Here is a 21,014-nt window from a genome sequence, read left to right on the forward strand (position 1 = left end):
GTGGGGGGAGTGGGGGGGGGGGGGGGAAGGGGATAAGAGGAGTATGAATCAGGTAACCATGTTAAAAATGTATATTAATAAATGTTAAAAAAAATGTTTTCCCAGTTTGTTGCTTCCCTTCTAATTTTGATTGCATTGGTTTTATTTGTACAAAACCTTTTTAATTTAATGTAATAAAAAAAATCATGTTTACAATTTGTAGTGTTCTTTATCTCTTGCTTGGTCTTAAATTCTTTCCTTTCCCACAGATCTGACAGGTATACTATTCTATGTTCACCTAATTTACTTATAATTTCCTTCTTTATATTTAAGTGATTTACTCATTCTGAATTTATTTTGGTATAGGTTATGAGATGTTGATCCAAACCTAATCTCTCCCATACTGTTTTCCAATTTTTCCAGCATTTTTGTCAAATAGTGGGTTCTCATCCCAAAAGCTGTGATCTTTTGGTTTTTCAAACACTAGCTTGTTGAGGTCATTTTCCCCAAGTCTATTCCATTGATCCATCCTTCTCTCTCTTAGGCAGTACCATATTGTTCTGATGATCACTGCTTTATAGTATAGTTTTAGATCTGGTACTACTAGGCCTTCATTCTTCATTTTTTTTCATTAGTTCTCTTGATATTCTTCATCTTTTGTTTTTCCAAATTAACTTTGTTATCATTTTTTCTAATTCTATAAAAAGTTTTTTTTTGTAGTTTGATAGGTATGGCACTGAATAAGTAAATTAGTTTAAATAGGATTGTCATTTTTCTTATGTTAGCTTTGTCTTACCCATGAACAGTTAACATTTTTCCAACTGTTTAGGTCTAGTTTTATTTGTGTGAAAAGTGTTTTGTAGTTGTGGTCATATAATTTCAGAATTTGTCCTAGCAGATAGATTCCCAAATTGTTTATATTTCCTAGAATGATTTTAAATGGAGTTTCTCTTTCTAACTCTTGCTGCTGATTTTTATTGGAAATAAATAGAAATGCTAATGATTTGTGTGGATTTATTTTATATCCTGCAACTTTGTGAAAATTATTTCTACTAGCTTTTTAGTTGATTTTCTTGGATTCTCTAAGTATACCATCGTATCATCCACAAAGAGCGATAGTTTAGTTTCCTCATTGCCTACTTTCATCCCTTCAGTTTCTTTTTCTTCTCTAATTGCTACCACTAGCATTTCTAGTACAATATTAAATAATTTGGTTGATAATGGGCATCTTTGCTTCATTCCTGATCTTATTCGAAAGACTTCTAATTCTTCCCCATTGCAGATGATAATTGCTGATGGTTTTAATTCAATACTGTTTATTATTTTGAGCAAAGGCCCTTCTATTCCTTATATTTTGTAGTTTTTTTAAAAAATAGGAATGGATTTTGTATTTTGTCAAAGGGTTTTTCTGTATCTAATGAGATAATCATGTGATTTCTTTTAGTTTGGTCATCGATATGGTCAATTATGTGGATAGTTTTCCTAATGTTAAACCAGCCTTGCATTTCTGGATCCTTGTAATGACTTGTTGCAGTCTCTTTGCTAGTATTTTAAGATTTTTGCATCTATGTTCATTAAGGAGATTGGTCTGTAGTTTTCTTTCTCTGTTTTTGGTCTTTCTGGTTTGAGAGTCAGCACCATATTTATGTCATAAAATGAATTTGGAAAAACTCCTTTGCCTATTTTGTCAAATAATTTGTGTAGTATCAGGATAAGTTGTTCTTTAAATGTTTTATAGAATTCACTTGTGAATCCATCAGGCCCTGGGGATTTTTTCTTAGGGAGTCCCTTGATGACTCGTTCAATTTCTTTTTTGGAGATGAGATTATTTAAGTATTCTATTTCCTCTTTTGTTAATCTAGGCATTTTATATTTTTGTAAATATACATCCATTTCACCTAGATTATCATATTTATTGCCATATACTTGGACAAAGTAGCTTTTAATAATTGTCTTAATTTCCTTTTCATTAGAAGTGAGATCACCCTTTTCATTTTTGATACTGTTAATTTGATTCTGTTCTTGCTTTTTTAAAAATTAGATTAACCAGTACTTTATCTATTTTATTTGTTTTTTTCAAAGTACCAGCTCTTGGTTTTAGTTATTAGTTCAATAGTTCTTTTATTCTCAATTTTATTGATTTCTCCTTTAATTTTTAGAATTTCCAATTTAGTTTTTATCTTGGGATTTTTACTTCGTTCTCTTTCTAATTTTTTTAAGTTGCAAGCCCAATTTCATTGATTTTCTCCCTCTCTATTTTGTTGATATAGGCCAATGATACCCAAAGTGGGCACCACCGCCCCCTGGTGGGTGCTGCAGTGATCCGGGGGGGGGGAGATGATGGCCACAGGTGCATTTGGGGGTGGTGAATAACTCTAAGGGGGTAGTGATAGTATAAAAGTAAGTAAGCTAAGTAATATTTTTTCTAGAAAGGGGGCGGTAGGCCAAAAAAGTTTGGGAACCACTGATATAGGCACTCAGGGATATAAATTTTTCCCTGAGTACTGCTTTGGCTGTATCCCCAAAATTTTGATATGTTGTCTTCTCATTGTCATTCTCTTCAATGAAGTCAGTAATTGTTTCTGTGATTCGTTTTTTGACCCACCAGTTTTGAAGGATTAGGTTATTTAGTTTCCAATTAATTTTAAATTTGTCTTTCCATGGACCCTTATTAATTATATTTTTATTACATTATGATCTGAAAAAATTGCATTTATTATTTATTATTTCTGCTTTTCTGAATTTGTTTGCAATGTTTCTATGCCCTAGTACATGGTCAGTCTTTGTTTATGTGCCATGTACTCCTGAGAAGAAGGTATAGTCCTTTTTTATCCCTATTCAGTTTTCTCCAGATATCTAGTTATCTAGTTCTAAAAGGGGAAGGTTGAGATTTCCTACTAGTATGATCCTACTATCTATTTCCTCCTTAAGCTCCTTTAGTTTCTCCTTTAGAAATCTAGATGCTGTACCACTTGGTGCATAAATGTTTAGTAATGATATTACTTCATTGTTTATAGTACCTTTTAGCAAAATGTAATTCTTTATCTCTTAATCAAATCAAGTTCTACTTTAGCTTTGTCTGGTATCATGATTGCTACTCCTACGTTTTTTACTTTGGATACTACATAATAAATTCTGCTTCAGCCTTTTACCTTTAATCTGTGTGGGTCACCCTGCCTCAGATGTGTTTCTTGTAAACAATATATAGTAGGATTCTGGTTTTTAATCTACTCTGCTGTCTGCTTCTGTTTTATTGTAAGTTCATCCCAATCACATTCAGAGTTATGATTACTAACTGTGTATTGCCCTCCATCTTATTTTCCCCTTTAGAGCTTGCTCTATTCCTTTTTACTCTGTTCCTCCTCACCAATATTTTGCTTTTTATCACCCTCCTAATTTCTCCTTCCTCCAATTACCTCCCACTTCCCTTTTCTTATTCCTCTTCTACTTCTCTGTAAGGTAAGATAGAATTCTATACCCTACTGAGTATATTTATTTTTCCTTCTGAGCCAGTTATGATGAGAGTAAAGTTTAAACATTGTCATCACCCTTATCCTCCCCACTTTATAATGATTTTTCATTCCTCTTTATATTATATAATTTACCCCATCCTATCTCTCTTTTCTTAGTGCAATCCTTTCACCCTTTGATTTTTTACATATCATATCATATTCATACATATCATATACATATATATCATTTCATATTGTCACATTTTTATACACATCATATCATCTTATATCATCATATACATCATATCATAATCAGCTTACTTCCCAACCATCTTTCTAAGTATATTCCTTCTATCTTCTCTACTACTAAGAGTAATTTTTAAAATTCCAGATATCCTCTCTCCACGTATACATATAAATATTTTGACCTTAATGAGTTCCTTAGATTTTCTCTTTCTTATTTACCTTTTTAGGCTTCTCTTGTACTTAAAATCTTTTGTTTAGGTCTGACTTATTCCTCAAGAATGCATGGAAATCTCCTATCTTATTGAATGTCCATTTGCCCCCTGAAAGAATATACTCAGCTTTGCTGGAAAGGTGACTCTGGGTTGCAAAACCAGATCTTTTGCCTTCCTGAATATCATATTCCATGCCTTCTGATCCTTTAATGTAGAAGTGGTTGGGTCCTGTGTGATCTTGATTGTAGCTCCATGGTACTTAAAGTGTTTTCTTCTTGGCTGCTTGCAGTATTTTCTCCTTAGCTTGGTGGCTTTTGAATTTAGCTATTACATTCTGGGAAGTTGTTATTTTAGGATTTCTTTCTAGAGGTGATCTATGAATTCTTTCAGTTTCAATTTTATTTTCTTGTTTCAGGATATCTGGGCAGTTTTCTTTTATAATTTCTTGTGTTATAATGTCCAAGTTTTTTTTCTTGATCATGACTTTCAGGTAGTCCAAATTTTTCAAGTTGTCTCTCCTGGATATGCTTTTCAGGTCAGTTGTTTGTTTCAGTAAGATATTTCATGTTTTCCTCTGTTTTTTCATTCCTTTGATTCTGCTTTATTGTTTCTTGATTTCTCATGAAATCATTAGTTTCTAATTGCTCAATTCTGATTTTTATGGCCAGATTCTCCTCTGTCAATTTTTGGTTCTCCTTTTTCAATTGGCCCATTTCTTCTTGCATTGCTTTCATTTCTCTTCCCCACTTTTCCTCTGCCTCTCTTAATTGATTTTTGAAGACTTTTTTGTGTTCTTCCAGAATCTTTGTCCAATCCATATTTTTCTTTTGGACTTTACATGTGTTTGCTTTGTTTTCACTGTCCCCTTCTGAGTCTGTACCTTGCTCTTTGTCTCCACAAAAATTCTGTGGAGGTAGGTGCTTTTTTTGTTGTTTGCTTATTTTTCCTACCTAGTTACAGGTAAGCTCTATTTTCTAGGAGGTTTAGTTACCCTCTTAAACTTCAGTTCTTCCTTGATGCTTTTCTTAGCTTATTTTCTGTGTTTTTACCAGTTTAAGTTCTTTGAAGAAGGTATGATTGCCTGAGGGCTGAGAGCTCCAAGATCCCCCTCCCCATGCTGATTCAATTAACCCTTGAGATCCGAATAGCTCAAAGACTTGCCTTAGGCTTGGTTGGAAGATTTTGGTCTTCTTTTGATCTTGATCAGGTCAGGAACTATTCAAATTGTAGCCTCAGGCTTAGGTGTAAGTTTTTGGTTTTACTGTGCACTTGTTCTAATCAGGCACATCCTTGATTGCCCTGGATTGTCCTGGAGCTCTACCCTAAGGTTTAGGCAAAAAGATCAGGCCCCCCTTTAGTACTATTAGCCACCCCAAACTGTGAACTATGTCCTTACCCCAAGCCCAGACTGGGACTCCTGGCTTTGCTCTGGGCCCACACATATCAGCTCACTTCAGCATACTGGGTTTGAAATTTAAAGGGGTGTGGGTTGGTTTGGACCATCATTTGCCCAGGCAGGATCTCAAGGTATAAATGTTGGATTGGACTTAGGTTCTGATCCTGGGCAGCAGATGTGGGCTGGGGGGTGTAGCTTGCTCTTAGATTTCTTTTCACTCCTTGCTACCGCCTCTTGCTTACTCTGCTCCCCTCTCACCCCAGTGCCCCAGATGTTCTCTGCCTACCTTTTGGACTTTTCTTTTCTTGAAAGTTGTTTCACTCTGTCTCCTTGTTAGTTCTTTCACTCTTGTGGCGATATCTTAATATTGGTTGGAGAGGATTCTCATGGTGACTTGGAGCTTCTCTGTCCTACTCTGCCATCTTGGCTCCACCCAGGAGCTAGTATATTTGAAAAAAACCTCAGTGCCCTTTTAACAGAAGGATCTAAGATTCAGTAACCTGACTTATCACTAATTTTACAGTGTGCTGAGAGATAGGTATTTAAATCCTATTAGAATACAAAGGAATTAAAAGGTTACCTAAGGCATCCTTTATATTTTACATTTCAGCTCAGCTATAAATTATCTCAACTTTTGGTCCATTGTATTCTGATGAAATAGCCATATTTGGGTCATCCTTTTGTTGGTGACTACCCTTTCTAATTCAAAAACTTCTCTTATTCCTAATCTGCTATTGTTATTGCTGCAAAAAATTAACCACCCTCACTTCTCAGTATTCCCAGGGCCATCAGATCTCTTGAACTCACATTTCTGGACATGCCCATCTTGGGATCTATTCACCTAAGGTTACAAATTAAATATGTAAGAGACCATTAGATTCCAGAAGTCTTAAGTCATAGGAGTCACTTCAACTAGACCTTGAATGTGAATCAAGGATTTGTTATGATTTTAATTTGTATTTGTATGTATGATTTTAATATTTTTTAAATTTAATTTTCTCTCTCGTTTTTGGGAGAATTGATTCATATATTATTTAATGGGTTTTTTTCAGATCAATAACCTACCTTATAGCTTAGCCATACATCCTTTCTCAGTTCTATTGTTAATGTATATCTTTCTGCGGGGGGTTGTATAATTATCCTAAAAGACAAATATCTATAATCTGTTTATTTTTTTAAACTCTCACCTTCCATCCTAGAATTAATACTGTGTATTGGTTCTATAGCAGAAGAGTGGCAAAGGCTAGGCAATGTGGGTTAAGTGAGTTGCCCAGGGTCATACAGCTAGAAAGTGTCTGAGGTGTGATCTTTTTAAAGCAATTTTAGGAAAAGATAATTGCAATACCCTGGACCAGGAAAGCAAATCTTCTAGAGAAGGTGCTGTAAAATGCTTACAGGAATCAAACACTATGTTATAAGATTCTCAGTGAACCTTTGGATATAATGAACTGAAGTGAGGGGGATTTAGCTCTCTGTTTATCCTGATTGTAAACATTGATGCCAAAAAAGGGGAATGTCCCCTAATGACTCTGTATCAGTGCACTTATAAATCATTTTTTTCTTCTTCTTTCTTTTAATTACCCAAATTGTAGTTAATCCTTCTATGAAATCTATAATATCTTTTGTGCTATTATGCACCCTGGTGAGAAAATTCTAACCATATAGACTCCATATGTCGAATGATTCACTGGGGAAACAGACATGTTAATCTCATGGAGAACCAAAAGTGGGGAGACTTAACATGATGGTTCTCAAGATCTGCTTGACAAATTACTTGTGGGTCAATGAATCAGGATGAGAAAAATGATTCTGGGATTACAGGAATTATAGGATTCTGGAGCTAACAGACTGATAAACTAGACACACAGAAATTCTCATGCTGATCAGTGATAAAGTTTAATGATTTGAAATACATACTTTATAGGGAAAATGACATAGGCTAAGGGATTAGGTAGGCCTTTTGCAGGGACAATGGTTAGTAATGATTTACAAGATGGAAACAATGGATTTGGATTACCTCAGTGGCTCTAAACAGTTTTCTATAGGTGATAATTCAATACATCAGTGTGTAACCATCTAACAAAGTTTTCTCATAGAATTCTTGCACCAGTGATTTCTTGGAAGAACATCCATTATTTGGGAAGGAATTGGATTAAATTCTCATACTGGAGGGGGAACCTACGTGTCTAACTACTTCTAGATTATAGTTGTGGTTTTACTGGGGCCTATTCTCACTCCTAGGGGCTACAGATGGTCTCCCAAAGAATCAGGGTGGGGACATTGTATGAATTAAATATCTAGGAAACCATTAGATCCAGGAAGTCTTAAGCCATAGGAGTCACAGAGTCATGTGCCTTAATTTGCTAGCATGACAGGCAAGATTTCCTGACCATCAGAAATCATGGAAGTGAGAGGATGTGTTATATGGGGAGTGGACTAATTGATGGATCCTGAGGGAGGGTTTAGACTGAGTTTGAAAAGCCAGCCTGTAAACCTCTTCTTGCTTTTTGTCTCTGTCATTCCTTTGTACTTATAAAAGGAGCCCTATTTCTCAGCTGTCCCAGCTTATCTATATAAGCAGTCTCTGGCAAATGGCATGGTGGGACCACACCAGGCCAGGAATCTTGGAACTCTGTCTCTTTGGCTCTGGTCCCTCCCTGAACTCAAACCCACTCCTTGATTGGCCTTATTTTGTCTGGCCTGATTATGTAGGTAGCTGGGTCCCCCAACCCCCACATGGACCAGGGCCCATGGAGAATCTAGGACCTGAAGGATCAGAAGTAACTTGGCTGGTACTTTAAATTAGAAAGGCTGGAAACCTTATTTTTCTCTTTCTTTCTATTTACTAATACTTATGAATTTAGTACAGTCTTCAAGATTAATTTTTATTCATAACAAGGTCAAATAAGAACAAGCCCAAAAGAGGCAACCCAAACCCAGATTCAGGCTTTTCCAGACAGGTCTTTAGATGCCAAGTGCTCATAGACTCTGTGAGGCTAGGCAGGGAAGAGAGAGCCACTTCTTCATTCACTTCATTTTCAAAGAAGTGGTTTAAAATAGTCCTGATATGATTTTCAACTAGAAAAGAAGGAAAAGGTAGAAGCAAAATGTACGCCCTTTGGAAAATCTTCAGGTTTTCTTTTTTACTTTGTATCCAATAAAGAAGTTCATTATCTGTGCAAGCTCTCTAACTCTGAAGCAAAGCTGATCACACAGCTCCCATATGGATAGCTGCAACCAAGAACAGCAACTCTACTCATGCTCCATGGCATTGCTTGTATAAGACAATTCACCCTAAGTACACTAAAAGTTAATTACAGTGTTCTGACCTTGGCATTCAGGGCCATAAAAAGTCTGATTGCATCTTACTTTTCTGATCTTATTTCTTATATACACACTTTCATTGCTCTGTAGTTCAACCAAACAGGTTTGCTTTTGATTAATTTTTCTCTTTTTATAATTTCTTAACTCTGCTCCTTGTTTTATGTCATTCTTCATAGCTGGAATGAACTTGTCCTTGCCACTCTCTCAGACTCTTGAAATTATACTTTCTTGAAAGCTCTAGCTTAGACACTGCCTGCATGAGGTAATAAATAGGTAAAAGGCTAGACTTGGAGTCAGGAACACCCGAATTCAAATTTGGCCTCAGACTCTTCCTGGTTATGTGACCCTGGGCAAGTCATTTCACTTGTATCTACCTGAGTTTCTTCAAATATACAATGGGGATAATAATACCTACCACAGGATTATTATCAAGATCAAACGAAATATTTGCTGGCACATAATAAACTTAATAAACCCTTGATTCCTTAACTCCTTCCTTCCTTGAAGCTATCCTTAAAATTTCCTTCTCTCCTGCTGAAGCTGAAAGTGGACCTTTCCTCCTCAGTTTTCTCATAGTATTTTGCTTGGCCATCTTTCCACACATTTGCCTTTGTGTCATATTTATCTATGCCCTCATCTTTTTCCCATCTTCAAATTGGAAATAAGTTCTAATACAAGGTATTCCCAAGGCCTAATGAAGTTTTGAACTATGAAAGCTTAATGAAAACTTTCATAGTGCAAAACTGTACTAGGAGTTTGGGGACACTCCATATTGTGCCTATCTTTATATCCCCAGTGCCATAATAGGAACATAAGTATTTTCTATTATTTATCTCATCTTCATTGACAATCCCATCATGAAATCATGATGACAATGAAAGCACAGCATTTTACCAATTAATTTTTAATATCATTACCACAAACTTTGAAATGTGTTTTCTTTACAGTCGTACCCCAATTTTTTTACTGCTAAAATTTGTTAAATCTGAATTTTCCATTCTAAGTTTGATGATGTAATATGATCTTTTAAGGAAGGCTGGTTGCTAGTGGGTACTTACTCTCTTGTAAAACTCTTTAGAAATATCAGAATGGTATATAGTCACTCTGCTTGCTTTTTTCACAGACTTATTTGATTGGGAGAAAGAAAAAACAAGCTATTAAAAACCTGAGCCTAAACTTGTATGAAGGGCAAATAACTGTACTTCTAGGACATAATGGAGCAGGGAAGACTACCACCCTATCCATACTCACAGGTATGAATTCAGGAGCAGCCCAGTTGAGAAAAAGATGAGTAACTTTGGACAAGAATTCGTGTTTTTAGAATCTAAAGAAAATTATTCCTAATGTGGGAAATTAATATTGAATTGTGAAATCATTTTTCCCCTTAGCCTCCCTTCAGAGTCAGGATGAAACAGCCTGATTCTAAGCTAAAGCTATACCCAGTTTCTTCCCCACAGGCTATCAAAATGGGTTGTCTTTGTTAAAGATAAAAGGATTAAGAGAAAGGCTGACCAGCCAATTGAAAGATTAAAGGAGGTCAACAAATTCTAACAGTAGTCCAAGCACTTCTGTGACTATTTACCAACCAGAGATCTCTTAGGATGTCCAGGGAAAGGACTGAATGATGAGCTTACAAGGGGTATATATAGACTTGTATGAGAGGAGTACACTCTCTTTTACCTTTTGTATTGTGGAGTGAATCAACTGGCTAGATTAGGATGTCTTGGCTGGTCAATTAATAATTATTTTAAAATTAAGAAATACTCAAGAATTTCAGTCATTAAGCACCACATTAAGCCTTACCTCTCCTGCCCCTAATTGAGTTGTTTCCATTTCAGCATTACTTATGCTACTTAACACTACTGTTACTTTTGGTAAGTCACTTAATTTCCCTGGGCTTTATACAGGAGTCTCTCATCTCTAACAGAAGGAAGATGGGCAATAGAAAGAAGATGAGCAAGGTGATCTCAGGTTCTTACCAGTTATAAATCCTGTAATCATATTGTTCTTGAGCTAAAAGAAATTTCAGAAACTATCTGGTCCAACTGCTTCATTTTAAAGATTAAAAGCTGAAACACAGGAAGATTAAGTGACTTGCCTAAGGTGCCAGAGTAGAAAATGCTCCAGAAGTAGGATTTAAATTCGTATCATTTGATTCCATGGTCAGTATTCTTTATATGTTTGTCAAAAGTTTGGTCATCCAGTTTTCATTTTTGCTTCAGGCCCAAAGGGATAATCCTTAATATTTCTATGTTCTTAATATAAATTTGTTAAATTGAATTTTGACAAAATTTGAATTTTGATTCCCTATACAATGCTCAAGCATGGTACATATTAATGATTAATATTAATTATATTTATATTAATCTCCATGGGCACTAGCCTTCATACTGACTCTGACTGGTATCCTCCCTAGATGGCATGCCAGTTATTTGTAGCTAAGCAATTTTATCCATCTTGAATCTTTCCCCTGCCACTTTTTTTTGTTTTTCATGAATTTCTCTCAGTTTCAAAACCTAGCTAAAAACTTACTCTTTAGAGAATGAGTGAAAGAAAGCATTTTCTATGAAAATCAATGTGACAAACATTGAGGATATGTATAGGAAAATAATATAATCCCTGCTCTCAAAGAGATCATATTCTATTGAGAGACAATATCTATAGAATTTCAGCTTCAATTCAAAAGAAAACTGTCATAGTCCTTAAGGTGCAGCAACAAAGGAAGAGGTAATATTTTTTCTTGAATGTCTTTTTTAGTGATAAAATCATATCCATTTTTGGTGTTGAACCCTTTGAATAATGCCAAAGGCAGTCTTTTTACAGACTTCACCTGCAGGAGAAGTTGCCACTTTTCGTTCCTTAAGATGGTTGAGGACACTGGGCTAGAAACAATGCTATTCTCAAGGCTGTTTGGTTCAGGTTCCTGGGTTATCTATCTCTGAGAGAACATGGTGATTGTTAAGTTAGTTAACAATAGCTGCAAGGACTGTGCCAGAATTAGGATCAATGATCAGGAAATCTTACCCTACCTATTGCACTGGGCATGAACCAACTTTGAGACTCCAGGACCCTGCCTAAGCCAATGGCAGAACACCCCCACACCCACCCTTTGAAGTCTCAAGCCCTGACACAATTGTACAGTGAGGTCCTAAATTCATGGTGCTAGACCTGTTTAAACCTGCAGTGCTCAGAGCCCTGCAAGCCATTAGCAGTTCCTAGAGGAAACTAAATCAGCAGCTTTCAAAGCCATTATACCACCTTGGAAGAACTGAATCTTGCAGGAAAAACAGAACTATGATATTCCAGAAGGCAAAGGAACTAGCTTTGCAACCAAGAATAACCAATCCATCAAAACTGACCATTTCTTTCAGGGGAAAAAATGATCATTTAATAAAATAGAAATCCATTCCTGATTTTTAAAAAGACCTAAAGAGAAAATTTGATGTCCAAATATAAGATTCAAGAGAAGCATACAAAGGTAAATAAGAAAAAGAAAATTAAAGAGAATTAGCAGGGACAAATTGTTTATATTCCCACATGGTAAGATGATATTTTTATCATTTATTATAGTAGTCAGACGAAGTATACATAAACAGGGGGTATTGGGAGTAAGCTGTTTAGGTTGACATGCAAAAGTAATCAGAAAGTGAAAAAAGAGGATTGCAATGAGAGAAAGGGAAGAGAAATGTAAAGTGGAATAAGTTATTTTACCTACAGAGGTATGGAGGCGAAAAAACCTATTACACTGGAGAAGATGAGGGTGGTGATGGGCAATGCTTCATCAGAAATGGCTCAGAGAGGAAATAACAACCAGACTTGGTGGGGCATAGAACCCTATCTTACCCTATAGAGAATTAGAAAGGGAATAAGAAAGGTGGTGGTGGGAGGGAAATGAAGGTGTGATTAAAAGCAAAACACTTGTGTGGAGGAGCAGAGTGATAGGAAAGAGAAAGAGCAGGAGCAAAAGGGTAAGATAAGGTGGTGGGAAATACACACTGGTTTAATATTAGGAAAACTAACATCAAAATTAACCAATCTAACAGAAAACATATGATTATCTCAATAAATGCAAAAAAAGCCTTTGACAAAATACAATACCCATTCTTATTAAAAAACACTAGAAAGCATAGGAATAAGTGGACCTTTCCTTAAAATAATAAGTAGTATTTATTTAAAACCATCAGCAAGTATCATCTGAAATGGGAATAAGTTAGAAGCCTTCCCAATAAGATCAGGAATGAAGCAAGGATGTCCACTGTCACTACTGTTATTTAATATTGTACTAGAAATGTTAGCTTTAGCAAAAAGAATTTGGAGGAGTTAAAAATAGGCAATGAGGAAACTAAAATATTACTCTTTGCAAATGATATGATGGTATACTTAAGAGAATCCTAGAGAATCAACAAAAAAAATCTAGTTGAAATAACTTTAGCAAAGTTGTGGGATACAAAATAAACCCACGTATATCATCAGCATTTCTATATATTATGCCAAAAGTCTAGCAGCAAGAGATAAAAAGAGAAGTTCCATTTAAAATAAGTCAAGACAATATAAAATATCTGGGAATCTACTTGCCAAGACAAACACAGAAATTATATAAACACAATTACAAAACAGTTCACACAAGTAAAGTTATATCTAAACAATTGGAAAAACATTAATTGCTTGTGGGTAAACCAAGCTAATATAATAATCCTATCTGAATTAATTTATTTAGTACCATAACAATCACTCTACCAAAAAAACTTTTTTACAGAACTAGAAGAAATGATAAAATTCATCTGGAAGAACAAAAGATCAAGAATATCAAAGGAATTAATGAAAAAAAACTGTAAAGGATAGTGGCCTAGCAGCACCACATCTTAAACTGTACTATAAATCATCAAAACAATTTGGTACTGGGCAAAATGTTGGATCAATAGAATAGATAAGGGGTAAATGACCTCAGCAGTCTAGTATTTGATAAACCCAAAGATCTCAGCTTTTGAGATAAGAACCCATAATCTGACAAAACTACTGAGAAAATTGGAAAACAGTCTGACAAAAATTAGGTATAGACCAATATCTCACACTCTATACCAATATAAAGTCAAAATGGATATGTGATATAGACATAAAGAGTGATAAGTAAATTAGAGGAACATAGAATAGTTTACCTGTCATATATATGGAGAAGGGAAGAATTTATTATTAAACAAGAGACAGAAAACATTACAAGATGTAAAATGAATAATTTTTACTAAAAAAAATTTGTAGAAACACAACCAATGTAACCAAGATTAGAAGGAAAACATCAAATGGGGTGGGGGGAAATTTTATAACAAATTTCTTTGATAAAGATTTCATTTCTCAAATATTTAAAGAACTAAGTCGAATTTATAAGACTACAAGTCGTTCCCCATTTGACAAATGGTCAAAGGATAGGAATAAGTAGTTTCCAGATGAAGAAATCAAAGTTATCAATAATCAGATGAAAATGTTCTAAATCCATTTTGATTAGAGAAATGCAAATTAAAAACAACTCTGTGATACTACCTCACATCTATCCAACTGGCCAATATGACAGTAAAGGAAAGTGATATATATTGGAGGGGATGTGGCAAAATTGGGATACTAATGCATTGCTGGTGTAAATGTGAATTGATTCAACCATTCTGGAAGGCAATTTGGAACTATGCCCAAATGGCTATAAAACAGTGCATACCCTTTGATCCAGTAATACCACTTCTATATCTGTATCCCAGAGATAAAAAAGGTCATGGGGGAGAAGGACCTATTTGTACAAAAATATAGCTTCATCATATATTGGGAAATAGCTGGACAAATTGTGGTGTCTGATGGTGATGGAATACTATTGTGCTGTAAGAAATGATGAACTGAATGATTTCAGAAAAAGCTGGAAAGATCTATATGAACTAATGTAGAATGAAAGAAGCAGAACCAAGAGAATATTATACACAGTAACAGCAATAATTATGGAATAATCAACTGTGAAAATATGTTTTTTATGATAAGAAAAGAAAAATTTTTAAAATAAAATAAAACACCATATTATTGGCAGTGGTTCTTTGGTTATGATCACTAAAATTTCTATTCTATTCTATTCTTAAAGCTATTCTTTTATCTTTTCTCATATGAAGAAGTGAACTTTCTCCTTTTCAAGGTAAATCACCTCTCATGCACAAGTGGTCCCATTCCATCCCATTTTCTCCAACAGATTTCCCTACTCTCACTAATCTTCCATCTCTTCCCATCTGTTGGCTGCTTCTCTCCCTCATCACATACATGCTTCCCCCTCAAAAAAAACCCCACTTGATTCATCCATCTCTAGTTATTGTCTTATTTCTTTCTTCAAATTCATTGTGAAACCAAAGCCATCTATAATTGATGCCTTCACTTCTTTTAGTCTTTTCTAATTGTCTATAGTATGGTTTCTGATCTCATCATTCAACTGAAACTCCTCTCTCCAAATTTTACCAATAATCTCTTAATTACCAAAAATAATGAACTTTTCTCAGTCCTTATTCTTCTTGATTTCTCTGCCATTCACTCAATCTCTCCTCAGTACTATTCCCTCTCTAGGTTTTTTGTAACACTCCTCTGTTTTCTAGAGAGGAGGTTTTACTTCTTATTTGATCACCTCTTCTCAGTCTTCTTTTCTGGATCCTCCTTTAGGACTTATTCACTATCCATGGTGTGTCCCCAGTAATTCTGTTCTGGGCACTTTTTCTCTTCCTATCAATATTAAGTCACTTGGCGATCATATCAGGTCCCATGTTTTTAATAATGATTCCAATGATTCTCGTCTATTTACCTAACCTTCACCTCTCTGCTGACTTCCAGACTTGAATTTCCAACTACTTGTTTGACACTTTGAACTGAATGTTCCAATGGTATCTTCAACTCAGTATATCTAAATTTCAATTCATAATCTTTTCCCCCAGCCCCTCCCTTTCCAAACTTCCTTATTACCGTTAAGGGTACCACTATCTTCCTAGTCACCCAGGCTCTTAGCCAAGGCATTCTCCTCGACTCTTCACTTCATTTCCCCTATCCAGTCAGTTGCCAAGTCTTGTTGATTTTACCTTCATATCACTCCTGTACTCTCCTTCTGACACTACCCCCATCCTGGTGCATACCCTTATTACTTCACACCCCAACTATTGCAATAGCCTGCTGGTTTGTCTTCCTTCCTCAAGTATTTCCTCCTCATAGACCCATGGTTTTGAACCTATGGCATTTATGCCAAAGAGGGCATGCAGATCCTCTCTGTGGGCACACCTGCACTTGCTCACCAGAGTTTGTTAGTAGAAAGTCAGAGGGACTCAGATGGAGCTCTTCCCCTCCCCTTCTCCATGTGCCTGAGGACATTTCTCACATCAACCACCCCTCTGCCCAGTAGCCCAATGGGCATCCTTCCTCCCTCCCCTGTCTGGGGTAAGGTGATGGGGGGGGGGGGTAAGGGAAGAATTGGCGCTTGGTCTCTAAAACGTTCACCATCACTGTCCTAGACCATCCTGCATTTAGCTCCAACCCACTCCACCCAGACCAATAAACTACAGTTCCCTACCATTTCTAGGACCAAATATAAAATCCTCTGGCTTTTAAAGTCTGTCATAATTGGATCCCTTGCTACCTTTCTAATCTCCTTACACTCTACTCCCTTCCTCGTTATACTGTGATAGTGATAGTGGCCTCCTGGCTATTTTTTTGTGCAAGATACTTCATCTCCTGACTCTGTGCCTCTTCTCTGTCCTCCAGACCTGAATTTCTCTGCCTTCTCATCTATACCCTGTCTCCTTTATTGTTAATTCTTTCTCTCTGAGATTACCTTAAGTTTAGCCTATGTACATCTTGTTTACATATAGTTGTTGATATCTTGACTTGTCTCCTCCATTAGAACGTGAGCTCCCTGAGAGTTAGGACTGATTTATTTCATTCTGCTTTCATGTTTTCATTTTCCATCCTCTCCTCACAAATAGTACCAAGGCATATAGTATTTAACAAGTGCTTCTGACTGATTTAACTGATAAAAAGAGAAATTTGTATCCACTTTCTTTTTTTTTAACCCTTACCTTCCATCTTGGAGTCAATACTGAGTATTGGCTCCAAGGCAGAAGAGTAGTAAGGGCTAGGCAATGGGGGTCAAGTGACTTGCCCAGGGTCACACAACTGGGAAGTGTCTGAGGCCAGATTTGAACCTAGTACCTCCCATCTCTAGGCCTGGCTCTCAATCCACTGAGCTACTCAGCTGCCCCCTTGTCTCCACTTTCTATTGCAGGTCCTACTCCCAGTATTCTATACAGAATCTTTCTTCTAATGATATTACAGTAGTGGAATGGAATTAATCCATGATTTAACCAAAACAGGGACTCTAAAAAAGATTGTTGGATTATGAATTGATATTCCTATTATTGAAGTTAAGCTTCTAAATATCTTGTTTTGGATCATAGGTCTCTTTCCTCCTACAAGTGGACACGCATACATCAGTGGGTTTGAGATTTCACAGGATATGGCTCACATTCGGAAGAGTCTAGGTTTATGTCCTCAGCATGATGTCTTATTTGATGAATTGACAGTTGCTGAGCACCTTTTATTTTATGCTCAGGTGAGCTGAAGAGAACTGTTCTTTATATTTCTGTTCAAATATTTGATATTTTATCCTCAGAACATTTTCTGAAGATTTGAGATAAGAAGTGGCAGAAAGGAAATTCCAGCATCTTCTTACTCAATAATCTGTTTCTAGATTTCTGATTTTTTTCTAGGCCAAAAATTGTCATATATTATTGACCACCTTATTTAGAAGCCTCTTTCTAACCAGTTTCCATCTTCCTGGTTTCTTAGCTAAAAGGATTGCCTCCCAACAAGTGCTCTGAGGAAGTTGATCATATCTTAGCCATTCTGGATATGGAACAAAAACGTCATGCTCTTTCAAAGTCATTGAGTGGGGGAATGAAACGGAAGGTTTCCATTGGCATTGCACTCATAGCAGGCTCTAAGGTATAGTAAAAGGCAGGGTCAAGCCCTTGCTACAGTCTGACTAGAAAAATCAAGTAAGATTATATTGACTTCATTCTCTAAAAGGGACCTCCCACAGCGTGCTCAATGGACAGACATGTCAGTAATCTGTTTGATATATAGGCCCTACATGAGGTTATGAAAACCAAAAGTCTCTTCTAACTTAACTCTCCCCTGGGCTTTCAGTTCACCTCAAAAAATAAATGTTAAGCAGACGCAATGTAGTAGAACTCCTATTGTATCTGAAGGGAATTCAGAGTAAACTCATTATGCTCCCCTTGACCAACATGGCAGTAGGAGTGTAGAGGAGAAAGCAGGGTACCCCGCTGGCTTGGTAAGTGATGAAATGCCATCAAATTATCATTTTGCTAATTATGGGACTATTCCTTTGGTTCTCTAGGTAGTGATGTTGGATGAACCAACATCTGGCATGGATCCAGTGTCAAGGCGGAGTACCTGGGATCTACTTCAGCAGCAGAAAAGTAAACGAACCATCATGCTGACCACTCACTTTATGGATGAGGCTGACCTGTTAGGGGACCGCATTGGCATTATGGCCAAAGGGGACTTGCAGTGCTGTGGCTCTTCACTCTTCCTCAAACATAAATATGGTAAGGGAGACAAGGAAGACAGACCAGGCAATTCTACTTTTCAGTCCCCCCAGGTTTCACTCAAACACTGATTATAGTGAGGGATATTCTTTGCTGTTCCTTTTCATGCCATATTCCAAACATCCTTCCGTTAAATTTAGTATCTCTACTTGCTCTAGAGTTAGATCCTTAGATTTGGATAGGAAGACATGTGAAAATGACATATAAATACCAGAGAGACTATGTAAGATGAAAATGTTGCATTATTTTTCCTCCATGTCTTTATTATAAATTGTGGCATTCACTTTCTGGTTAGTGATGTTTCCTTAGTTAAGTTAATTGAATATTTGTGAGAATCTTCTCCCTTTTGTAGGGCGTTTTTATTATGCTGATTTTCACAAATAGGAAGTCCCTATCTAAACTATTCTTTGCTGTCCTTAGTATCGAATGAAAAGATTTTCAAAGAAAAAAGTGACCTGAGGAAATACATTTTTATTCCTCATTTTTAGTACCCCCTAGAAGTCAGAAACAAAACTCTCTGCAGCAGTTTTGAGGGTATTCTTTGACTACCATCTCACATTCAACTTTCTGTTTTCTCATTCCCTTTAAAGTAGTCCAGTGAAAGCAACTGAAAGTCATTTGGGACCTAACTGTCTTATATGGTTTCTTTTAGGTGCAGGATACCACATGGTTATTGTGAAGAAACCTAATTGTAACACTGAGGATATTTCTGAACTGATTTTTCAATATATACCAAATGCCATTCTGGAAAGTAATGTTGGGGCTGAATTAGCATTTATCTTGCCCAAAGAGAGCTCAGACAGGTAAGACCTCAGAGGGAACTGAGCTGATTTTTTCATTTTACATTTTTTTTATTGTGAATACCTATGAATGACCTTTTCCACATATAAAGAAAATGGGATTGCATATGAAACCATGTATCTATTCCATATGGCTTTTTTTTTAAAACCCTTACCTTTCATCTTGGAGTCAATACTGTATATTGGTTCCAAGACAGAAGAGTGATAAGGGCTAGACAATGGGGATTAAGTGACTTGCCCAGGGTCACACAACTTGGAAGTGTCTGAGGCCAGATTTGAACCTAGGACCTCCCATCTCTAGGCCTGGCTCTCAATCCACTGAGCTACCCAGCTGCCCCCCATATAGCTTTTTTAAAGTAATATATTACTAGTATACATTAAATTTAATATAGTAGTATCAATATTTCCCTGTTTTTCTGTTTGGTTTTGAAATTTTTTTTAATGTTCTCTTCTGTGTATGTTTGGTATTTCATCAGTTTTTTCCTTGTTTGCTTCTTTTTTTTCATCACTATCACTTACTGATCTACCTCCTTTAACTTTCATCTCTTATCCCCCACAAAAGCTTACCCTTGTGACAGAAAAGTTCAGTCAAACAAAACAGATCCACACATTGGCAGTGTATGAAAATTTTTGTCTCATTCTTCATCTGTAGCTATTACTTCTCTGCTATGAAATGGGAAATTTGTTTCATCTTCAGTCTTCTGGAATTATTCCTAATTCCTGCATTAGTTAAATTCCCCAGTCCTTCAAAGATATTTTCTTTATGGTGTTGTATAAATTATTTTCTGGTTTTTGCTCACTTCACTCTGCATCAGTTAATTCAGCTTTTCCCAGGTTTCTATGATTCTTTTTCTTTTGTTTCTTGTTAAAAGCACAATAATTTTTAATGCATTCTTATATCAAAATTTTTTCAAGCATTACCTAACATATGTACATACACAGTTTCCAATTCTTTGCTACAATAAACTTGTACTGCTACAAAAAATTTTGTACAGAAAAAAATTGTATAAAAGCTTCCTTTGATCTCATGGTATAAGCCTAGTAGTACTGGGTAAAAAGTTATGCACAGTTTAGTAATTTTTTGGACTCTAGTTGGATCCAAATTAATTGGACTCAGTTGAGATGGTTGAACCATTTAAAAGCTCCATCAAAAGTTCATTGGTATTAGTGTGATCTCACAGGCTCTCCAATAATTATTATTTTCCTTTTTGTCTTCTTTGCCAAAATGATGGGTACGAGGCAGAACCTAAGAGCTGTTTTTATTTTCTTATATTGTTATGATTTAGAACATTTCATCATATGTTCATAGTTTGAATTTCTTTTTTTTTAAACTTCCTAGTCATATCCTTTGAACATTTATAGTAAAATGGTTTTGGATCTTATATGTTTTAAACAGTTCCCTCTATATCTTAGGTAGCAAACATTTATCAGATAAAATTTTTCTATAAAGACTTTCCTGCAATTTACTGTTTCTCTTCTAATTCTAACAACATTCATTTTGTGCAAAAACTTTTCAATTTTATATAATCAAAATTGCCCATTTTATTTCTGGTAATCATCTCTTTCCCTTCTTTAGCCAAAAACATTTCCCTTGTCCATATTCATCCACATCCAGTTGTGAAAAGTGTCTCATTCCTGTCAAAGAAAAAATATTAATGCTGCATTCTTTATTTTAGGCAGAAGTCTACTAGACTTGATTTCCATTTAATGTAACAGTAATCTAATATCTAAGACATTTCTAGCTTTGAAAGAAAACTGTTCAAACTGGCATATTTCCCCCATCCTTCTAATATGACTTTCTACTCCAAGAAAATTTGAGGAAACATTTTTAGGAATTTTGAACAAAGAAATGATGAATTAAAATATAATTTGGGGTTAACACTTCAAAATAGTTAAGTTACCAAAGCAGTATTCTATTCCCTTAAGGAATCAGTGGAACTCCTAAGAACCAACCAAGGTCCTTCCTCTCCCTTCAG

General features: G+C 35.8%; 1 protein-coding gene across 1 annotated transcript in view; it reads left to right on the plus strand.

Annotated features, from left to right (window-relative positions):
- LOC123248482 (phospholipid-transporting ATPase ABCA3-like) overlaps positions 1 to 21,014 on the plus strand; it is a 231,050-nt gene that overhangs the window by 42,016 nt on the left and 168,020 nt on the right. Inside the window, exons 3-7 of the mRNA XM_044677271.1 lie at positions 9,733 to 9,862; positions 17,063 to 17,217; positions 17,454 to 17,609; positions 18,028 to 18,238; positions 18,891 to 19,041. Coding sequence (XP_044533206.1) covers positions 9,733 to 9,862; positions 17,063 to 17,217; positions 17,454 to 17,609; positions 18,028 to 18,238; positions 18,891 to 19,041 — 803 coding nt within the window. The remainder of the gene's footprint in view (positions 1 to 9,732; positions 9,863 to 17,062; positions 17,218 to 17,453; positions 17,610 to 18,027; positions 18,239 to 18,890; positions 19,042 to 21,014) is intronic.

Source organism: Gracilinanus agilis, chromosome 1, assembly GCF_016433145.1.
Source record: "Gracilinanus agilis isolate LMUSP501 chromosome 1, AgileGrace, whole genome shotgun sequence".
Lineage (NCBI taxonomy): Eukaryota > Metazoa > Chordata > Mammalia > Didelphimorphia > Didelphidae > Gracilinanus > Gracilinanus agilis.